The 17,620-nt window shown below is 37.0% G+C and overlaps 3 protein-coding genes across 7 annotated transcripts in view; 1 reads left to right on the plus strand and 2 right to left on the minus strand.

Moving 5' to 3' along the window:
• Positions 1-23: 23 nt before the first annotated feature.
• On the minus strand, positions 24-5,682 carry LOC145944455 (uncharacterized). 2 transcript variants are annotated; one of them, XM_083052789.1, is made up of 8 exons: positions 5,544-5,682; positions 4,107-4,606; positions 3,361-3,751; positions 3,077-3,268; positions 1,573-1,715; positions 1,291-1,455; positions 1,044-1,208; positions 24-879 (listed from the first exon to the last, which is right to left on the minus strand). In XM_083052789.1, the coding sequence occupies exons 2-7, from the start codon at positions 4,463-4,465 to the stop codon at positions 1,052-1,054; spliced, it is 1,407 nt and encodes a 468-aa protein (XP_082908915.1). In that variant the 5' UTR covers positions 4,466-4,606; positions 5,544-5,682; the 3' UTR covers positions 24-879; positions 1,044-1,051. The 2 variants fall into 2 exon arrangements, with proteins under 2 accessions (XP_082908915.1, XP_082908916.1); XM_083052790.1 differs by lacking the exon at positions 3,077-3,268 and having other exon boundaries at positions 3,442-3,751.
• On the plus strand, positions 5,513-15,163 carry Dl (dorsal). Of its 4 annotated transcripts, none has more exons than XM_083052787.1 (12): positions 5,552-5,788; positions 6,478-6,564; positions 6,634-6,833; positions 6,901-7,156; positions 7,238-7,381; positions 7,472-7,662; positions 7,783-7,915; positions 10,135-10,224; positions 11,939-12,086; positions 12,196-12,437; positions 12,539-12,672; positions 12,785-15,163. In XM_083052787.1, the coding sequence occupies exons 2-12, from the start codon at positions 6,513-6,515 to the stop codon at positions 12,902-12,904; spliced, it is 1,710 nt and encodes a 569-aa protein (XP_082908913.1). In that variant the 5' UTR covers positions 5,552-5,788; positions 6,478-6,512; the 3' UTR covers positions 12,905-15,163. The 4 variants fall into 4 exon arrangements, with proteins under 4 accessions (XP_082908910.1, XP_082908913.1, XP_082908912.1 ...); XM_083052786.1 differs by having other exon boundaries at positions 7,783-7,921; positions 12,785-15,162; XM_083052784.1 differs by lacking the exons at positions 10,135-10,224; positions 11,939-12,086; positions 12,196-12,437; positions 12,539-12,672; positions 12,785-15,163 and having other exon boundaries at positions 5,513-5,788; positions 7,783-9,806.
• Positions 15,164-15,914: 751 nt separating this feature from the next.
• Positions 15,915-17,620, minus strand: part of LOC145944460 (uncharacterized) — a 6,988-nt gene continuing 5,282 nt past the window's right edge. Inside the window, exons 2-3 of the mRNA XM_083052797.1 lie at positions 17,575-17,620; positions 15,915-17,473 (exon numbers count right to left, since the gene is read on the minus strand). The exon at positions 17,575-17,620 is cut by the window's right edge and continues 129 nt beyond it. Coding sequence (XP_082908923.1) covers positions 17,406-17,473; positions 17,575-17,620 — 114 coding nt within the window. The 3' untranslated portion in view covers positions 15,915-17,405. The remainder of the gene's footprint in view (positions 17,474-17,574) is intronic.

Genomic DNA, 17,620 nt, shown 5'->3' on the forward strand with positions numbered 1-17,620 from the left:
TAAATACGATTGTATTCCGAGACACTACGCATTATTTCTTATCAACGCAAAATACGCGGTAATAATAAAGTGATTACCTAGTCATAATGAAATACTGTAATCGTACTGCGAGCATCGCATTCTGATGTCTGATGTATACGTATTTATTTAAGATGCAGTAACATGTATCATTATATTAAGTATAGGGGATTATACATATATTGAAACGTAGTAATCTTCGCTATAGCAGGCAATTCGTCGTGAGAGAATGCACGAATGGCCAACGATCGCAAATCGTACTACGCCTCGCAGTAGTAAAACAAACTGATCGCCTCGTCAGATAACGTTCTGACGATATAATTTTATTTTTATCAGTTTATCATGTTACGCGAAGCAATCTAACAATATATAGATTAAAAAAGGTAATATTATGTAATATCCCATTTATTGGACAAATATCCTGCTAAAAGTTCCAATTAGTATACATCATTTTCTTGCTTATACAATTTACATACGAAAAGAAAAAAAAGTTGATCCTCTAAATCGAAATACCGCGCGATGCGATAAAAGCGCTTGTTTTATCCACGATGTGTCAAGCGTATATATATATATATATATGTATATAAAATCTGCGTCACTCAAAAGTTAAATATTGATTCGAAAAAAAAGATTGCGATGTTAAATTTTAAACGTAGTACGAAAGGGGAAACTAATGCTTGTCAATTTCATTGCCGTCCCACGAGTGCCTGTCCTTGCCACTCTCCGAATTGCCATTTTCATTCATAAATCATTCTCCTTTTTCGCGGCCGAAGGCACATTTGCATCAGCTGACCGGTACGTATTTTTCTCCGAGTAAAACCGGCTCCCACAGAAAGTCGCAATCACGCTTAAGCTCCTTATCTGTTTATTTTATATAGAAAGAAATTAGTAATGTTTCTTCGGCTCTCTGTGTTACATAATAGCAGACCAGATTGTCTACGTCAAATAACAACATGAAATAAAAATTCTCGCGTTATTTTTGTTGTCTTTTCACGTGCTAGTATGATATTAAATGTAATATTTACCTTCTCTCTTACGGCGGCAAGGGCAGAGCAGCACTAGATAGAAAGGCGAAAGTCCGTATGATTGACGCGCGCATGATGCTCCCGGCAATCTGCAACATCCGACTGCTCCAGCCACTCTCTTGAGACTGACGCAGTAGTCGCTCTCGCAGCTCCCTCAATTCCGTCCTGGCGAATGCGAGAATAGTAAAAATATGCATTGTACAGCTTCATTAATTAAGAAAGAATTTTTCTCAAAAATAGATCTCACATCTGCGAGTTGTATTCCGATTCGATGCGACGAAGTTCAGTTTCCCGATCGACCAATTGACTCTCCAGGGAAACGGCACGTAGACTCAGAGTCTTCGCGTTACCCTCGCTGACTCTCAAGCGTTTCTCCAATCTCTGCTTCTCTGAGTCCGTAACTTGTAATTCTCTAATTATGTTAAGTACTTTATATAAATGCTTGTACTTGCTTAATTGTATAGTTCTATTAACGACGAGTTTCTGGTGCGCAGGTGTTTGCGGATTACATCTAGAATCTCTATCGTACCTGGAAATACGCTGCAACTGTTCCTGAGTAGACTCGGCATGAGCCACCTGCGCCGCTAATCGCAACTGCAACTCCTCGACAATAGATTCCGCTTTTTCGGCTCTGAAGCGACGATCCGTGGCCAATGCTTCGCTGGCAGATACCTAAGTAAATTTTCTTGTCATAAATCACACAACACTATGAAGAAGATTATAAATGATTATGCATTATATATTTAATTTTTACAATATGATTTTTTAAATATTTTGATTATTAAATTAAATATATAATACATATTATAATTATAAACTTACATAAAACAATATGATTTTTTTGAATATTTTGATTATTAAATTAGATTATATATTTATACAAGATAATTATTTTTCAGATGGATCTCTTGCAGAATCACGCTGGATCTATATTGATCGACATCATTCATTCACATATCTGTACGATTCACATGCGTCTAACTCCGGGTACGCATTTCAACCTTTCGCGATATAATGAATAAAAGTTAATAGGGCAAATAGTATTGATCCTTCTTCCTGGTACGGAAGGAGTATTACGTGATATTGAGTCACCAGCGAAACGCGAAAGGTGTGATTCACCCGTAAGCTATATTTCTCTTCCCGTTCATTGACCTGACGCTGTCTCGCAGGTGAATTCTACGATCTTTAAAAGATGACGGATGTTACTGAAGTTATGCATCTAATGACAAGTGTCCTAGACTCAGTAGCGGCATGATATATCGATTTTCGCGTGGAACACGTGCTTGACAGACGACAATCTTGTTTATTCGTTGCAATAAAGGTAATTTTAAAAATATTTCAATAATCGCAAAAGTATTCCGTTGTATGACTTTTAATCACAAACAATATATATCAGAATTTCAACGTATAATGATATTATTTCTGTAAAATTGCAGCTTATCATGTGTTTGAAAGGATTTATAGCAAGTCATTGTTATCCGCTAGATATAAATCCGATGACATTTCGCTGTCGTTCTTTACATTTGCGCAGCGAGCCAATGTTACTTTACATCACAATCAAAGTTGAAGATGTCCCACTTCTAGGAAAGAGTGGAAAGGGTGAGAAAAAAGAAAGAATGAGTCACACCAGTTCGTGGAACGAGAAGGGATGTCACACGGGAGAGTTCACCCCCCGAGGAGGAGGAAGAGGAGGAGGAAAAAGAGGTCGCGATCTCGCGTCTCCTACGAGCATAACACGGTGAGTCACCGAACGATGGATCAATTTTTTATCACCATCGCGCTATCGCGGACGCTATACAAGCATTCACGTGCGCGGTCGCGAGTCTCGTGACTCAATGTATATTGCTTATGCAGAATCTCCCATCGGAGGAATGTGATAAATTATGAATTTTTGCCAAGAAAAAGACGGCTCGAAATAAATCAGAGAGTCCGCAATTTAAGAAAGATATATTTTAGCGAGAGATATTTATTCCGTATATAGACGATCGTGAGCGCGCGATTAATTTAAATCAAGTCAAGAGAAAACACGGAACCTTATCTAGGAGAATCCTTTTGTCTTCCCGTAATTTTAAGAGTTTCTCCCGATCCTTGGTCATTTGCGTATCGAGCGCCTTTAACTGATCTTGCGCGGTCAAAAGCTCGTTTTTCAAGTTTCCTACGGTAACCGCTCGCTCTTGGGAAATCTCCTCGACGCGCTTTAATTCCACCTCCAACTTGTCTCTCTCCTGCAAACGAGACACCCGGATAAATCAAATACAACCCTGTTCTCGATTTATAAATGACGTAATGCAAAAAAATTGAACAAAAGCGTCCGCACCGACTTGACGGCCTCGCGCTCGCGCGTCGTTTCCTCCAGCTGCGACTTCTCGCGATGCAGCTCGCCGTTCAATCTACCGACCCGGTCGTTCTCGGCGAGCAGCAATCGGCGCAGGAACTCGATCTGCAGGTGCAGGTGCTCCACCTGTTGCTCGAGCTGCGCGTTCTCGGCGCGTCTACGTCGCCAAGCGTTCAGCACCAGCATGTGGCACACAATGTTCGCCGCCTTGATCGTCAGATCCTCCGCCGAACCGGCGACCTCACCCTGCTCGGACTCCGAGGACGGCGTAGCATCCGTCCACGATCTGCTACTTCCGCCATTCGCCAAGATATCTTTGGATCTGTCGGTGATCACCTCATCGAGACGACTGACGGTGGAACCGCTCTCTGATCTAGATGACATGTACCTTGATTAGTTCGCACTCTTATAATCGGTAGAGTCAATTATGCCGCTCAATCTTTAATGAATTATGAATTTTCGAAATTGTTGATGCCTAAGAATAATATTGAACGTTATAAGAAAACCTTGTTAAGAATATTTTAGTGTAAAATCTGGTATAGAATATATACTATTAATTTTGATGATTATTGAATATTTTATTAAATTAAATTTAGAATATTATTAAAATTATATATATTACAATTTAGAAAAAAAATTAAATGTATAGTATAATCAATGAGATACTCTTGTCAAAAAAATATTATTCGCGTCGCTGATTCATGCAACATTTTATAGCGCGGTCTCACTTGAGATCGCCGACGTCGGGATTGACGGCGGACAGGTCCATCATCGAGAGGCTCTTCTTGCAGCGAGGTGTACCGATACCCAGGAAGCGGCCGTTCGGCGAGCATCGGTCGGAGCAGCTGTTGGGGATCGGCGTTGACGGAATGCCAGTCCGGCTAGTCACCGACAGACCGACCGCCAGTTTGTAAGGCCTTCGGGACACGCGATGATCGGCGACGCATCGGTACGGACTTGGTCGCGGATGGCATCTTACGGACACCGGAGCGCATGGTAGTCTACGTTGGACGCATCGGGGCAGCCTGGTCTCCACCCGAGTGACGGCTCCGCCACGGATTTTCGACTGGACAGCGGTTTCTGGCATATCGTCGTTTGCAGCTTGCGCAATAAAATTCGAATCCTCGAATGCGATCGAGATTGTTTGCGTCTCTCGTCATGGGGACGAGGGATCTGAACGCAACCCCTGAACAAACGACGACGATACTCATCGATATCGGGTGTGTTCCTATAATTTGAAATTCTGTTTATAATTTTGTGGTCCTCATAAGAAACATTTGATAAATTAAAAAAAATATATATATAATATATATAATTTATTTTATATATAAATATATATAAATATATATAAATATATATAAAATAAATTATATGAGAGCTAGAATATGGCACATAAAATTATAAATAGATTTGTCTCTCAAATTCTGTCGCGGATTATTATATAGATAGGCTTTACATTAGATGCAAGGTGTAAACAAACCGAATTGAATCTTAAATTAAATCAATCGAATAGCAATCAATCTCCTTCGGCCTTGAAAATGTATATATGCATTTTAATCCACTAGTTCACTAGTTCAAAAAATGCTGTTTACCAACGTTTGTTTAGCGCTTTTAATGAATTCGGATATCGCTATAAAACGGATATATTTTCTCTTGGATGATATTTATAGCGCTTAATACATAATAATTGATCATTATTTAATTATCATATCGAGTTCGTTCGATTGAACATCGACGAAGCCTTCGTAAACACCTTCGTAACGACGCCATCGTTTCGCCGCTATCATCTGACAGCTGACAGCTCCGTGCAGCGCTCGATGTGACATTTGAATGAAATAATACATATATTCACATATTAACAAGAGTGCACGCGGAAAAGCGCGGAGTTTGAGTGCATCTCAGATGCATTATCGGCGAAACTCGGCGCTCTTTGCGTAAGCGATCGCGAGCAATTGAATACGATCATTTGCGTGAAAAGAAAAAAATTTGTAGCAAAAATACGCCATCGACATACATATATTCGACTACGCGGTCTAGTCTCGTACGCGCGCGCGTACGAGATCTTTGCGTCCGTCCTTCCCCTCCGCCTTCATCTACTATGTATGTATATATGAATAGGTAGACGTCGGTCAAGTCAATCACATTCTGAGTCAGTCGCTACCTACCGCCCGTCCGCTGTGCACGGCTGCGTTTACGTCACGATCGGAGTAGCACAACGCAGTAGCACCACGCACTATTGCGAGGACACGGCGCTATTTTTTCTGTTCTTTTTTTCTTTCTCTTTCTCCCTTCTCGATCCTGTCGCGAGGAAGAGGACCTCGTCGTGTCTCGTCGCCGTCGCGAACAACGCGAGACGGCGCGAGAGCACGCTGACCACGAGAGTATCTTGGCATGTTGATTCGTGCTGCAGGCAAGTCTTCTTCTCTATCTCTATCTCTCTTTCTCTGCCTCTCTCTCTCTCTCTCTCTCTCTCTCTCTCTCTCTCTCTCTCTCTCTCTCTCTCTCTCTCTCTCTCTCTCTGTCTGCTTTTCTTGGTATATATGTATATATCTGTCTTTCCTTCTTGCTCTTCCTCTCTTTCCCGTCACATTGTCCTACGATAGTTTAATTATAGATACGCGGCCTGTACGGGCCTAGGCTCTCCCAAAATAATGATTGGATCAGCGTTGTATCCCTCCTCGCGCTCCTCTTTTCCCCCGGGACACTTGCGTGCAGTGTTTCTGGACGTGCATCCGCGAACAGCTGTCGGTCGTTCCAGGGCACGAAGGCAGTACGTGGAAATTGCTCTTGTCTTCCTAGTTTCTGCAGCAGATTTCTGACTCGATACGTTCCGCGACTCGTCACACGAGCATTTATAATAATAAAGCGTGAACGTAATATCGGGAATTCAGGGAATATGCTGGTGTAAAAAAGATTGATCTAAAGATATGTAAGATATCGTGCGAGTTTCTACATTATATTGTAGATTGTAGATTAAGATCTCGGTTCAACAGTATACAAGTATTTGTCGAATTATAATTTTAGAATTATAAGGTATTTATTTGTATAATTATATATAACGCAGTGTGACTAATCAATATGTATAATTGTGTTTTATAGATGGACAAAGTTCAATGTATTAAGCATTTATAGTCATGGAACAATACAATGGTATGAATGACGAAAATATTAATATAAGCGATATCAGTAAGTATCAAAGATATATGTATATTATAGAGCGTTATATATAGTTGTGTTACACTCTATTGATTTTAGTCGAAGTCATTCAAACTACGGATCCAGGTTCCATGGCTACTATAGCAATGGATAGCGACCATGTTCAGCCATACGTTGAAATTCTGGAACAGCCAGCTAGTAAAGCACTGCGATTTCGCTATGAGTGTGAAGGCAGATCAGCTGGCAGCATACCTGGGATCAACAGTACACCAGAGAATAAAACCTTCCCTAGTATAAGAGTGAGTCAAATCAATTGTTCTCTTTAACTCTTTAAATAATTTGTATCTACTTGTAATATTCTTGTAGATTATAGGATATAATGGTCGTGCTATGGTGGTTGTATCCTGCGTAACAAAGGATGCACCGGATAACAAAGGATACAGACCTCACCCTCACAATCTTGTTGGCAAGGAAGTATGCAAGAAAGGCGTTTGTACAGTAGAAGTTCCAGCAGGAAATATGGTTGTTACTTTCTCAAATCTGGGCATTCAATGTGTAAAAAAAAAGGACATCGAAGAGGCTCTCAGAGTGCGTCAAGAGTTGCGGGTAGATCCCTTTCGAAGTATGTGTGTGACTTTTTAATTTCCTACTATATGTATAACTTGGATCAATCAAAGATCATGGAAAATTTTAATTATTGCAGCTGGTTTCGAGCATAAGAGACACCCGACGAGCATAGATCTCAATGCAGTCAGATTATGTTTTCAAGTATTCTTGGAAGGATCGCAAAAGGGAAAATTTAACAAACCATTACCGCCTGTCGTGTCCGATCCTATTTATGATAAGAGTATGTAACATGAGTATTTTTATCATTTTATAAAGTAATATAATGTAGAGTATTTATATCATATTTACTTATTATATGCACATGTTTCAGAGGCGATGTCAGATCTTGTGATTTGTAAGCTGAGTCATTGTAGCGCATCGGTCGCTGGTGGTATGGACATGATTTTACTATGCGAGAAAGTCGCGAAAGAAGACATACAAGTGAGGTTTTCCGAGGAAAGAGACGGGCAGCTACTCTGGGAAGGATATGGCGATTTCCAACCAACACATGTACATAAACAAGTGAGTTAATAATTACCTTGCTTGTGGTCGCTATAAATTATTCATTAATTGTAGTAGTTGCAACACTCAAAAAAACGCGACTTGTCTACTTTGCATTGTAACGATGTTTTTTTGATATAGACGGCAATTGCGTTCAGAACACCCAGCTATCGTACGCAGCAAGTGGAACAGCCGATTCAAGTGTACATCCAGCTTAGAAGGCCGTCGGACGGTGCTACGAGCGAACCGCTACCATTTCAGATGTTACCACTAGGTACAGGTAGGCCTGCTTTCTGGTCATTACGGAAAGCATTTGCCAGGAAGAAGGCAGATTACAATACCTTCAGTAAAATCTTGTCAACCGAGACTGCTCTTCTTTCCAACGTAACGCCTAAATTTCCTCGTAATATCGACGAATTCAATAATAACGATCTCAACGCGAAAAGATCGCACGATAAAATCTCGGCATTGCGCGCTTTAAACGAGCTGTACAATGTGAAAAATCACATTGACTCGTGCAACGGCGATTTAAAGGCGATAATAAATTCTGCTCAAAACGTAGATCAAGTCACGAAAAGTACCGTATTAGATTACGAGAACAATGAGGTGACAATAAGCCCCGAAAGTAACGCGGAGAGTAAAAAAGAAATTGACAAATTGTATATTCTTGGCGATAATAACGTAAAAAACGATACATTTACCGTGAATTATAAGGAGGGAATTATCGAAACAGTTCCCTGTGTTAAACCCGACATACAGGATAACAACACAACCGCGTCGCGAAATGTAGACAATTCGAGAAGGTCCGATTGGTTCGATTACTCTGAAATAGGCAAGTGGGTGCAGAAGGGACAAGCGTGTCTTAAGGAGAAGGCTAACGAGACGACGGAGGGTGGTAATAAATCAATGAATGAATTCTTCTCGCAAGTGGCCGAGCTCGATCAAATTTACGCCGACACTCATAATAAGTTGACACAAGCCTCTACGGAGACAAATGCAAATCAAATGATGGACGTTGATGTTTGCGACAATCAGACTTATACTAGTCTACAAATGGCTATGAAGAATCCAATCGAGTTGTTTGACATCACCGACGACAGAAAGTACGAGGATGTAGCCGTTCCGAGACAAGATGCGGAGATGAGACCTGTGACATCTCCAACGTTGGCAGCTAAGAGAGATGTAACGGGCGAGGCGGAGGAAAGATTACCACCCTTGCCCCCGAAGCGAATACGAAAGATGCCGTCGATGCCTCTTTTACCGCATCCGATATCCGGTCAGACGCTCAACGATTCTTCTTCCGAGGCACCCAATAAAAACTTGCCGTCCTTACCCGGTACTTTGCCGAAACACGCGAAGCAGGGGCTCTTCTCGAAATTGTTTACTAAGAAGATTAAGAAAGATAAATGCTCGGTATCGAATTTAGGCGGAGATAGCGGAGACTCCTCGTTGAATAGCTTGTATTTATCGAAAAGCGCCGTGCAAGACGATATGCAATCGCAGCTTCCACGTCCTAGTATGACGAGTGTTACGGGTGTTAAATCTCTCAAATTAGACGGCGATGAAACACCGCCGTACGGTATAGATTTAACTGAAGCCGAGCACTATGCTCTGTACACTACTATGGCACCGCACGCGACTGCCTCAGAATTTGATGAGTTGTCTTTCTATTATAGTCTAGTCGAGGGTGGAAAGATATTGATGGAGGGGAAAGAGACTTAAACTACTTGTTTAATAATATCTTTGTTGTACTGCCGAGAGCGTTGAAAAATAACTATATATTTGTATCAAGATATTGTATTTGAATCTGACGAGTTTGTCTACCGAAAGTGTGTGGAGTATTGTCTTGCACACATTGCAGCCAATAATTCTTTATTATACCGTCGGTTCTTGTTGTAACAAATTTACAGAGTTTTGATAGGACTGACGTTTGTATTGTTAAGTCAAAGATTTTTCTCCATGTGGAACAGAAAATTCAACGACTATTTCTTAAGACATGTTTACCATGTTAAAACGAATCGATTTTTGCTGTAATATCAACGCATTTATCCAAGTATGCAGAATTCTAGTCCAGTCGAAGCGCGATTTGTTACCTTTTGCTTGATATTTTTTTTTTTTCGATGGTTTTTACAAGTGATTTATAAACTTTCTATAATTGTTATTTATTATCAAGTAATTAATTATTATGCCCTTTCTAGTCAAGTTTGATGCTGTTACGTTTTCGTATTCTCTATAATGCTTTACTACTTTTTTGTTAAGTTTTACATGATATTACAAGTTTATACAATTTCCTTTTTCTTTTCATGTTGTAGATTGCCAATTTTAGAAAAATGTTTTGACAAAAATTTTGTCTACCTTTAGGTCAGTTTGTCGATTTTCCTTTTAGAATGACTTATCGATGTAAGGAATGTAAGCTAAGGAAATTCTTTACGAGGCCTTCTTCAATTGTACGCAATTGTCAATGAATCCTTATTAATGCACAATCATTTGTAGATGATGCCGATTCATTAAGGCGAAAGAGACAAAAACTTAATAACAACTCAAGCTCGATACTTTTCAAACATGTAGCAGAAACTGAGAAGCGTGAGTATATATATTTGCAAAATCATTTATAATTCTACAGCTTGGGGGATTAGGATTTGGACGACATTGCCTATGTGTCAAATCTGTAAAAATCTATACTATTTATCTTTATGTCACGTTTCTCACTGAAGGAATGAACATCAAGCTAATCTTTTATTGTGATGCGCTATCACTTCAATCATTTTTCCATATGTTGTAACCGAAATTGTGCCACTGGTATTTCCTATACATATATTCTTTGTGCAAAAAAAAAGTAAGATATGCTCATATGCATACGAAACGAGAGGCCTTTTACTACAATGAAACGTAGATTTTGTATATTTTAGCAGAGACCTATTTGGTACATTTGTTAATTGTTATAAATGACGAATATGGCAAATTTGTTAAAAAAATTTCTGATAACTGAAACATACATGCAAAGTTAAAAGAAGTTACAGTATCTGTACGAACGTGACTGTACAGATTTTTAAATGTTTAGTTATTCTCATGTCTCATCGCATATACTAACCATTTATCAATTAATTTAATCCCTTTACACTTTGAAAATATGATGTACACACACACACAGTTTGGAAATTGTATAAGATATATAATGTAAATTCTCTCTGTGAATCACAATATTAACATATAATTGTGCTTTATCGATATTTTCAGTAAATTCAAAAAATTGTTGACGAACAATTTTCATAGTGAAAAGGGAAACTTATCGAATACAAAACTCTCATTATATCTACGCTACATATATTTTCACATATAGATAAGCAGTCTTGTTTTATACTTTTTTAGAGATGTATTTTCTATAAGAATTTGAAGTTTTGCGTGAGGATTCAAAAGATTAAGGAGCAGTGAGCTTGTATATTTTAAGATATGACGATATATTGTATTTTTCTATTTACGGATTATACAGTAATAATTTCGAGAAGCAAGTTTTACAACACACTTATAGATCTTATGAAAAGGAATTTGTTATCTAGAGTCATTATACATGACAATAGGTACTTGTAAGTAAAAATTTTATGGCTCAAATCTTGAGCGTGATGCGAGTGCGCTGCTCTTGTGTAATGAATATTATACTTTGAAAGTCAGCAATATATATACAGTAAAATTGTAGCATATAGTACAATCAAATCAAGTGCAATATTTATATGGCAACATAATTTTTATAAGCTGCTTCTTTCGCAAACAGATAAATATATTTACATATTGTACGAATTACATATTCTGTAATTACATCTATATATACATACATATATGTATAATCACTTGATAATATAAAAGAAAGTGTCTATTTATTCTCTGCTCCCAAACAATTTCAGACAAAAATTCACTGATACACGTTGCAGACTCAGGTACGATATAATGATGTTAGTGTGACGTGCAAATTGTTTTGTCAATAATTTTAAATTAGATTTGTGATAGTGTTTCAATATAGTGTAGCTAATATAATTTTTATAAAATCAGTTTAAAGTGAAAATATATAAAGTTATGCATATATGATATATACATGTGCAAAAAATCACGCTTCTTCATCCAGGATTTTGTTGCATGTTTTCATTGCATGTTTATCATTGCTAATACTGCGTCATATCGTTGTGCTGTGTGGAGGATTTATTTCTTTAAATAAATGCATGTTTATATATATATATATATATATATATATATATATACACACACACATATGTACACATGTAAATGTACTGCTGTAATATTCTAGATGCCAGAAATCAACCTATTAGTTTTAATATCGTCAAAGCTGAACCAGCTGGCCGGATATCGCCGTTCGGAGGTCCGAGTGCGGGGAATTTCGGTCTGCAGTCTACGAGATCATCTTCACAACCGTACAACAGCATGCAAACCCTAAGGTATGTTAAACCAAATGTTAGACCATTGCAAATGATTACAAAGTTGAACCACAGATAAAAGTAAGAACAAAGAAGATATTCGAATACTAATGTATTTATTCTATTTTAGGCCTCAGGTGTCTCCAGGGCGAACACCATCCCCTATGGAATACAGTACCTACAGTCCATCTCTCATGCAACAGCAGTATCAACCAAACATTCAGCCAATGATGCCAAATGTGTCCGCGACGACGGATATCCAAATGTTTTCTTATGTAAATCAACTGCAATTACAACCGGAACCAAATCTAATGATGTTAAATAAAGTAACATCTTTAAATCAAGGACAATCCCTGCCAACGAATAATATTGGTAAATTTTTTCTACTATTGCGCCGCTTTTATGCATATAATTTACGCTCTTTGAGAAGTCGAGATTAAACATTTATTCTATTGCTGATATAAATCTTGCAGGTGTCGCGGGAGCCATGTCTAGCATCCTAGACTTGGATAGTCAACAATTCAATTTTGACTCTGCTGATCTCGCGGATTTTGGAAATCTCTCTGCAAATCTGTCGACTGGATTATCCATCTCCGATTCTATCCAAGTAAGTATAAGTACTTTAGGCGCACACAAATTAGCATGTACAACACATGTTTTGTGTCTTGACGTAGCTATAAAGTTTTTAATTATCGCAAAAACTTTTTTATCAATTTTAGCCTGAAGTTGGAAGCAATACCGAAGAAAGGAACAGTATGACTGAGCATATTACTTGGATAAACGAAGAACTTTCCGCTCTAAATAAGATACTCAAACCTAATCGAGAAAATGATGGCTGAGAACGAGAACTTTATTAAAATTACTTATTATCAGTTAATTGTGGTCGACACCGGAATCATCATAAGAAATTGCAACCGAGAATTGCAACTGACTTTATCTGTAATTTATATTTACATTACAAGTGCTCTCTCCACTGCCATTAAAAAAAAGAACAAATTAATTAAAACTTTTTTACTTTTCGCAGTGAATAAAAGAATATTTCATATATAAAAATAACAAGAGTATGCAAAAAAAAAACGATAATTTTTTACACTTTGATCTCTTCTACTCACAATAATCTATATCTTATTTATACGTACTCAATTTATATTTTATAAAAGTGTGTAGAGAGAAAGTAAAAAAAGAAGCATCATTATTAGTACTTATTTATTAGTATACTCATCTATGAATATTGAGTAAAATAGCAATATTAATATTTAGTTGTTTGTGATGAGATTTATCTGATAGTAACACATGGGCAATTATCTACTCAGAATAAGTTATCCAGTCGGTCATGAAACTGATATGTGCAAAATGTAATATTTGTTTGTCGACACATCACAGATTGAGATATTAATTTAATTTGAGATAAAACGATTGAGATAATGCTCGCTTGTGATCAAAGTTCATAGTTTGTTTTTTTTATAATTGATTTTACTATAATTCTTCTATAATTGATAAGCAGAAAAGAAATTGTTGAGATAAATTATTCATGACAAGTTTATAGGCGATAATTGTAAATTATTAAATTAGACGAATATTTGTAGGAGCAATTTCTCTCTCGCGTTTTTTTACGCTTGTACTATTTTACTTTACTTTTATTCTTATTTTTTGCACAATTACGTTTCTACAAAACTACGTTTGTAACTCTGTATATTTGTAATATATGATTGTTATATATTTAGAAAATGTTGATATACTCGAAAAAAACGATAAAAAGATATTGAAATCAGTGTACTCAAAAATTTCAATGGATGTTCCGTCCAGCTATTTTTTTATGTATATATTTTGCATTTTTTTTATTTTAAAGAATAATATATGTAGGAGGATACGTATGCGTATGCAATTCTCTAATCTATCAATTTTATTAAGATTAAGTAAATATATGATAATCGTGTAACGAGACCATTTGTCTTGATATAAAATATATTTTTACAATAACATATCTCAGGTAATTTGTTATTACTAAAATATTACAGAGCGCGCGTGTAACGCGCCATTTGTTTCTTTATGTCATGTATTATTGTGATGCAAGTGTAGATATCAGATAGGAATCATGCACAGAACATGTAGAAAATGAGAAATAATTAATTGAGATATATCAATATACACACACGTTGAATCTTAATTTACTGCGTCGTATCATTTTTCTCTATAAGCACTTAATATCCTGCTTAAAGATACAACAAAAGTGTATATTTACAGTTATAACTGTATATTTACATAACATATGATCGATAAACGAGTCTCTTATACTTAACATGAAAGTCGGCAGTGGACACACAGATTTATCTCTTGGAATATAGTTTACATATGTGTATAATCTTTTTCTCTTTCTCTCTCTTTCGTGATACGTGTTTGCGAATATTGCACAAATGTATTCGCATAAATTGCAAATACATTATGCAAGTATAATACTGACAATGAGACAATATATGTTTCGAGCGGGGAAGAAATATTTTTTTCTTTGCTTCACATATAAATTATATGTGAAGAATAAAAAAAACATCCGTATTGTTTTCTAAAATGTATTTACTTAAAAATACAATGAAAGTTTCAGTTCAGATGGAATGGGCAGAAATATATAGAGTCTGTGGCGCGTCGGTTATGCTGTTACACGTTGAAAGAGGTGATGCGATGGTATCCTGTACAAAAGTAGCTTGAACAAGAGATTTATGAACACACAAACCAAATTCTTAGCCTAGGATCTTCGTTTACGTTTAAATCGTGTCAGTTACCAGATTTGATGTTCTTAAACTTCTTTCATGCTTACCTAACGTAGGGATGTAACGGATTGTATGTGTGGGCGATCAGCCTGATTGATTGTAAGACCCGTTAGCACCAGTAAGTGAATTTTTCCGAATCGCGTCGAGTACTGGAGAGCGAAGAGAAGTACCGTACTCGCTCTCTGCTTGGTACCGGTACTTGGGAAGGGCTTGACACACAGTACAAGACGCAAGTCTCTCTGTAAAGTGCGTTGCCAACGGGGCTTGGTAATTGTATTTAATAAAATTAAATAAACTTATGCTTATAGTATGTATAATATATAGTATACTATATGTGAACGCGCTAAAGTACTGATTTTGCTCCAGGCACCTGTACTTTAAGATAGTCCTTTGCCAATTTGTCAAGTTACTATCTTGAAGCGAACACGTGTAAATTTTACAGCAACAGCGTATAAAACCGTAGATTTAACAGAGATAGACTGCCAGAGATGGTAATGATCTGTACGCATCACATCATTTTGACATCGATCGGCTGTTGGACGCGTTACATATGTACTTATGAGGAGTATTCGAGTTTTCTTTCTGCATCATCGTTCGACGGTAAGGGATTTCTTGTAAGTATCAACGTTACAACACGGTCCAATCCCCCAATCTCCTTGGTTTCCATATAGCGGGATTTTAGTCCGTGGGTCGGAGCAACTCTTACGCTGCCTGCCTGCCTCCTCACACACAATTCATTTCAGATATTAAATCCTATCACTACTTATGAGAACGAATTCATTTTCTCTGATCTAACTGCGTTTTATTTAACTATCTCATTCGAAAATATTTGTACATTAAAACGTGGGACATCTCCTCGCATTCAAATTATCGTTATTTTTATTTAATTATTATGCTATGGTACAATGGTATAACCGCAATGTCTCTTCACCCTTTTATCTAACAGTCTCCCGAAAATAAGTAGCGGTATGGACATGTCAATCGCAATGATTCACCGATTCTTGCACATAGTCGTCTTTTTAATTATTAAACCGACGAATCAATCTCCGTTAATATTATCGTGTCATAAAAAATATTAAATATCTTTATTTTTTATTTTTTTTTTTTTTCAACGCGAATCTGATGAATGTACAATTCTTATAAGACGCCGTATATCATATGTATGCGTAAGAACGAATAAATATCGTCGACTCACTCTGCAACAGTCAACGAATTATTGCTACAAGCAGTCCATAGTAAAATCAAGATAAAATCATGATAAAAGTAACCGAAAGGCTTCAATTACACTCAAATAAGAACATTCGAATAGGGAGAGTAAGAGTACTTATTACATAATTGTCACAATATATAGCTCAGATTTTTTTTGTAATTTCGCGTCATGTTCGGCAGTTCTGGAGTTATAAATATATATTTATCTATGTATATATAATTGAACTCTTACCTTCTACAAAAATGATATATATATATTTATATAGTTGGTTGCAATGAATCGAGAAGGGTGATGGTGCCCTTATATTTCGCAAGTTGACTGTTCGATGCTCTCCCTTATCTATGCCCAAGCCTAAAGTAACAACTCTCTGGATTATGTTTACATAATATTATCGTTAATAATAAAATGTTTCTTATTCATAACTTTATACATACTATGTATAATTATTATGCGATATTAAAGTCACATATTACTCATCCACACTACCTGACGCGAGCGTTAATCTTAATTCCTGTCTCTATACCAAACAGGAGCACGAAGCGGTATGTGTTATATCTATATTTTAAGATTTTTTTTGTGTACATATTGAATGCCGAGAGATGTCCATTCATGCCTATTTTTACTCAATTAATTTTCCGTTACGTATCCGTTATATATGAATCGCTTAATTATGTTCGATAGCCTCGCGCTCCTGTGAAGACACTGCAATTACACACGTCGATTCGAAAAGAAAAACTCAATATCACGCACACATTGAGAGTGAGAGACATTCGTCGAACTACAAACGTAAATTTGATTTTAAATGTAAAAAAAATCACCTTCCAATATTTATTTTATAACTATTTAAATATAATAGTTTTTTTTTATATCTTAAATAAGTTTTCATTATAAAATTGTCCCGACGAAAAAAGCCAGATGGCAAATACCAGTTAATAGGTGGTTCGGATAAAACAATAGATTCGTCTTGGGAATCGTGCGAACGAACGAACGAGTGGACGAACGGACGATCGAAATAAGAATCTGGATAGCAAGTAGAATTAATCGAGTCCGCAGGACGAATATATAGTTGTCATTCAAACTACCTAATAGCATTTGGTATTGGCTAGACTACCAGAATTGCAAAGAGCCAAGACAAGTAGAGAATTGCGTTCGCATCTAATGCGTATCAGCCCACCACAATTCCGGTGAGGTGGTAATTTTTAGTTGTAGGTCGGAAGAGAGAGGATCCAGTAACACGGATTGGGCACGATGGATATCAACATTTTACGAACCACTCAATATGAGAGTAAGTTTGCCGAAAATCGACGATGACGTCACGTGCCTAACGCCTCCCTTCTTAGTTACATATTTCTCCTCCTTCTTTCATTATGCGTCCTCCTCTTCGTCTTCTACTTCTCCTTCTACTTCACCTTCCGCATCATCATCCTCTTCATCTGTAACATGGGTGTACAACAAGAAACAGTTTTAATAAACATTCTTTAAAAAATGAAAGAAAGATGTATTAAAAGTACAATTGAATAAATTGCTTATCTACCTTCTCCTTCTTCTAAATCTTCTTCACCTTCTGGTATGTCATCGTC

The sequence above is a fragment of the Prenolepis imparis genome, unplaced genomic scaffold, assembly GCF_030444845.1.
Source record: "Prenolepis imparis isolate NDT839.2.m4 unplaced genomic scaffold, iyPreImpa1.0 SCAF_13, whole genome shotgun sequence".
Lineage (NCBI taxonomy): Eukaryota > Metazoa > Arthropoda > Insecta > Hymenoptera > Formicidae > Prenolepis > Prenolepis imparis.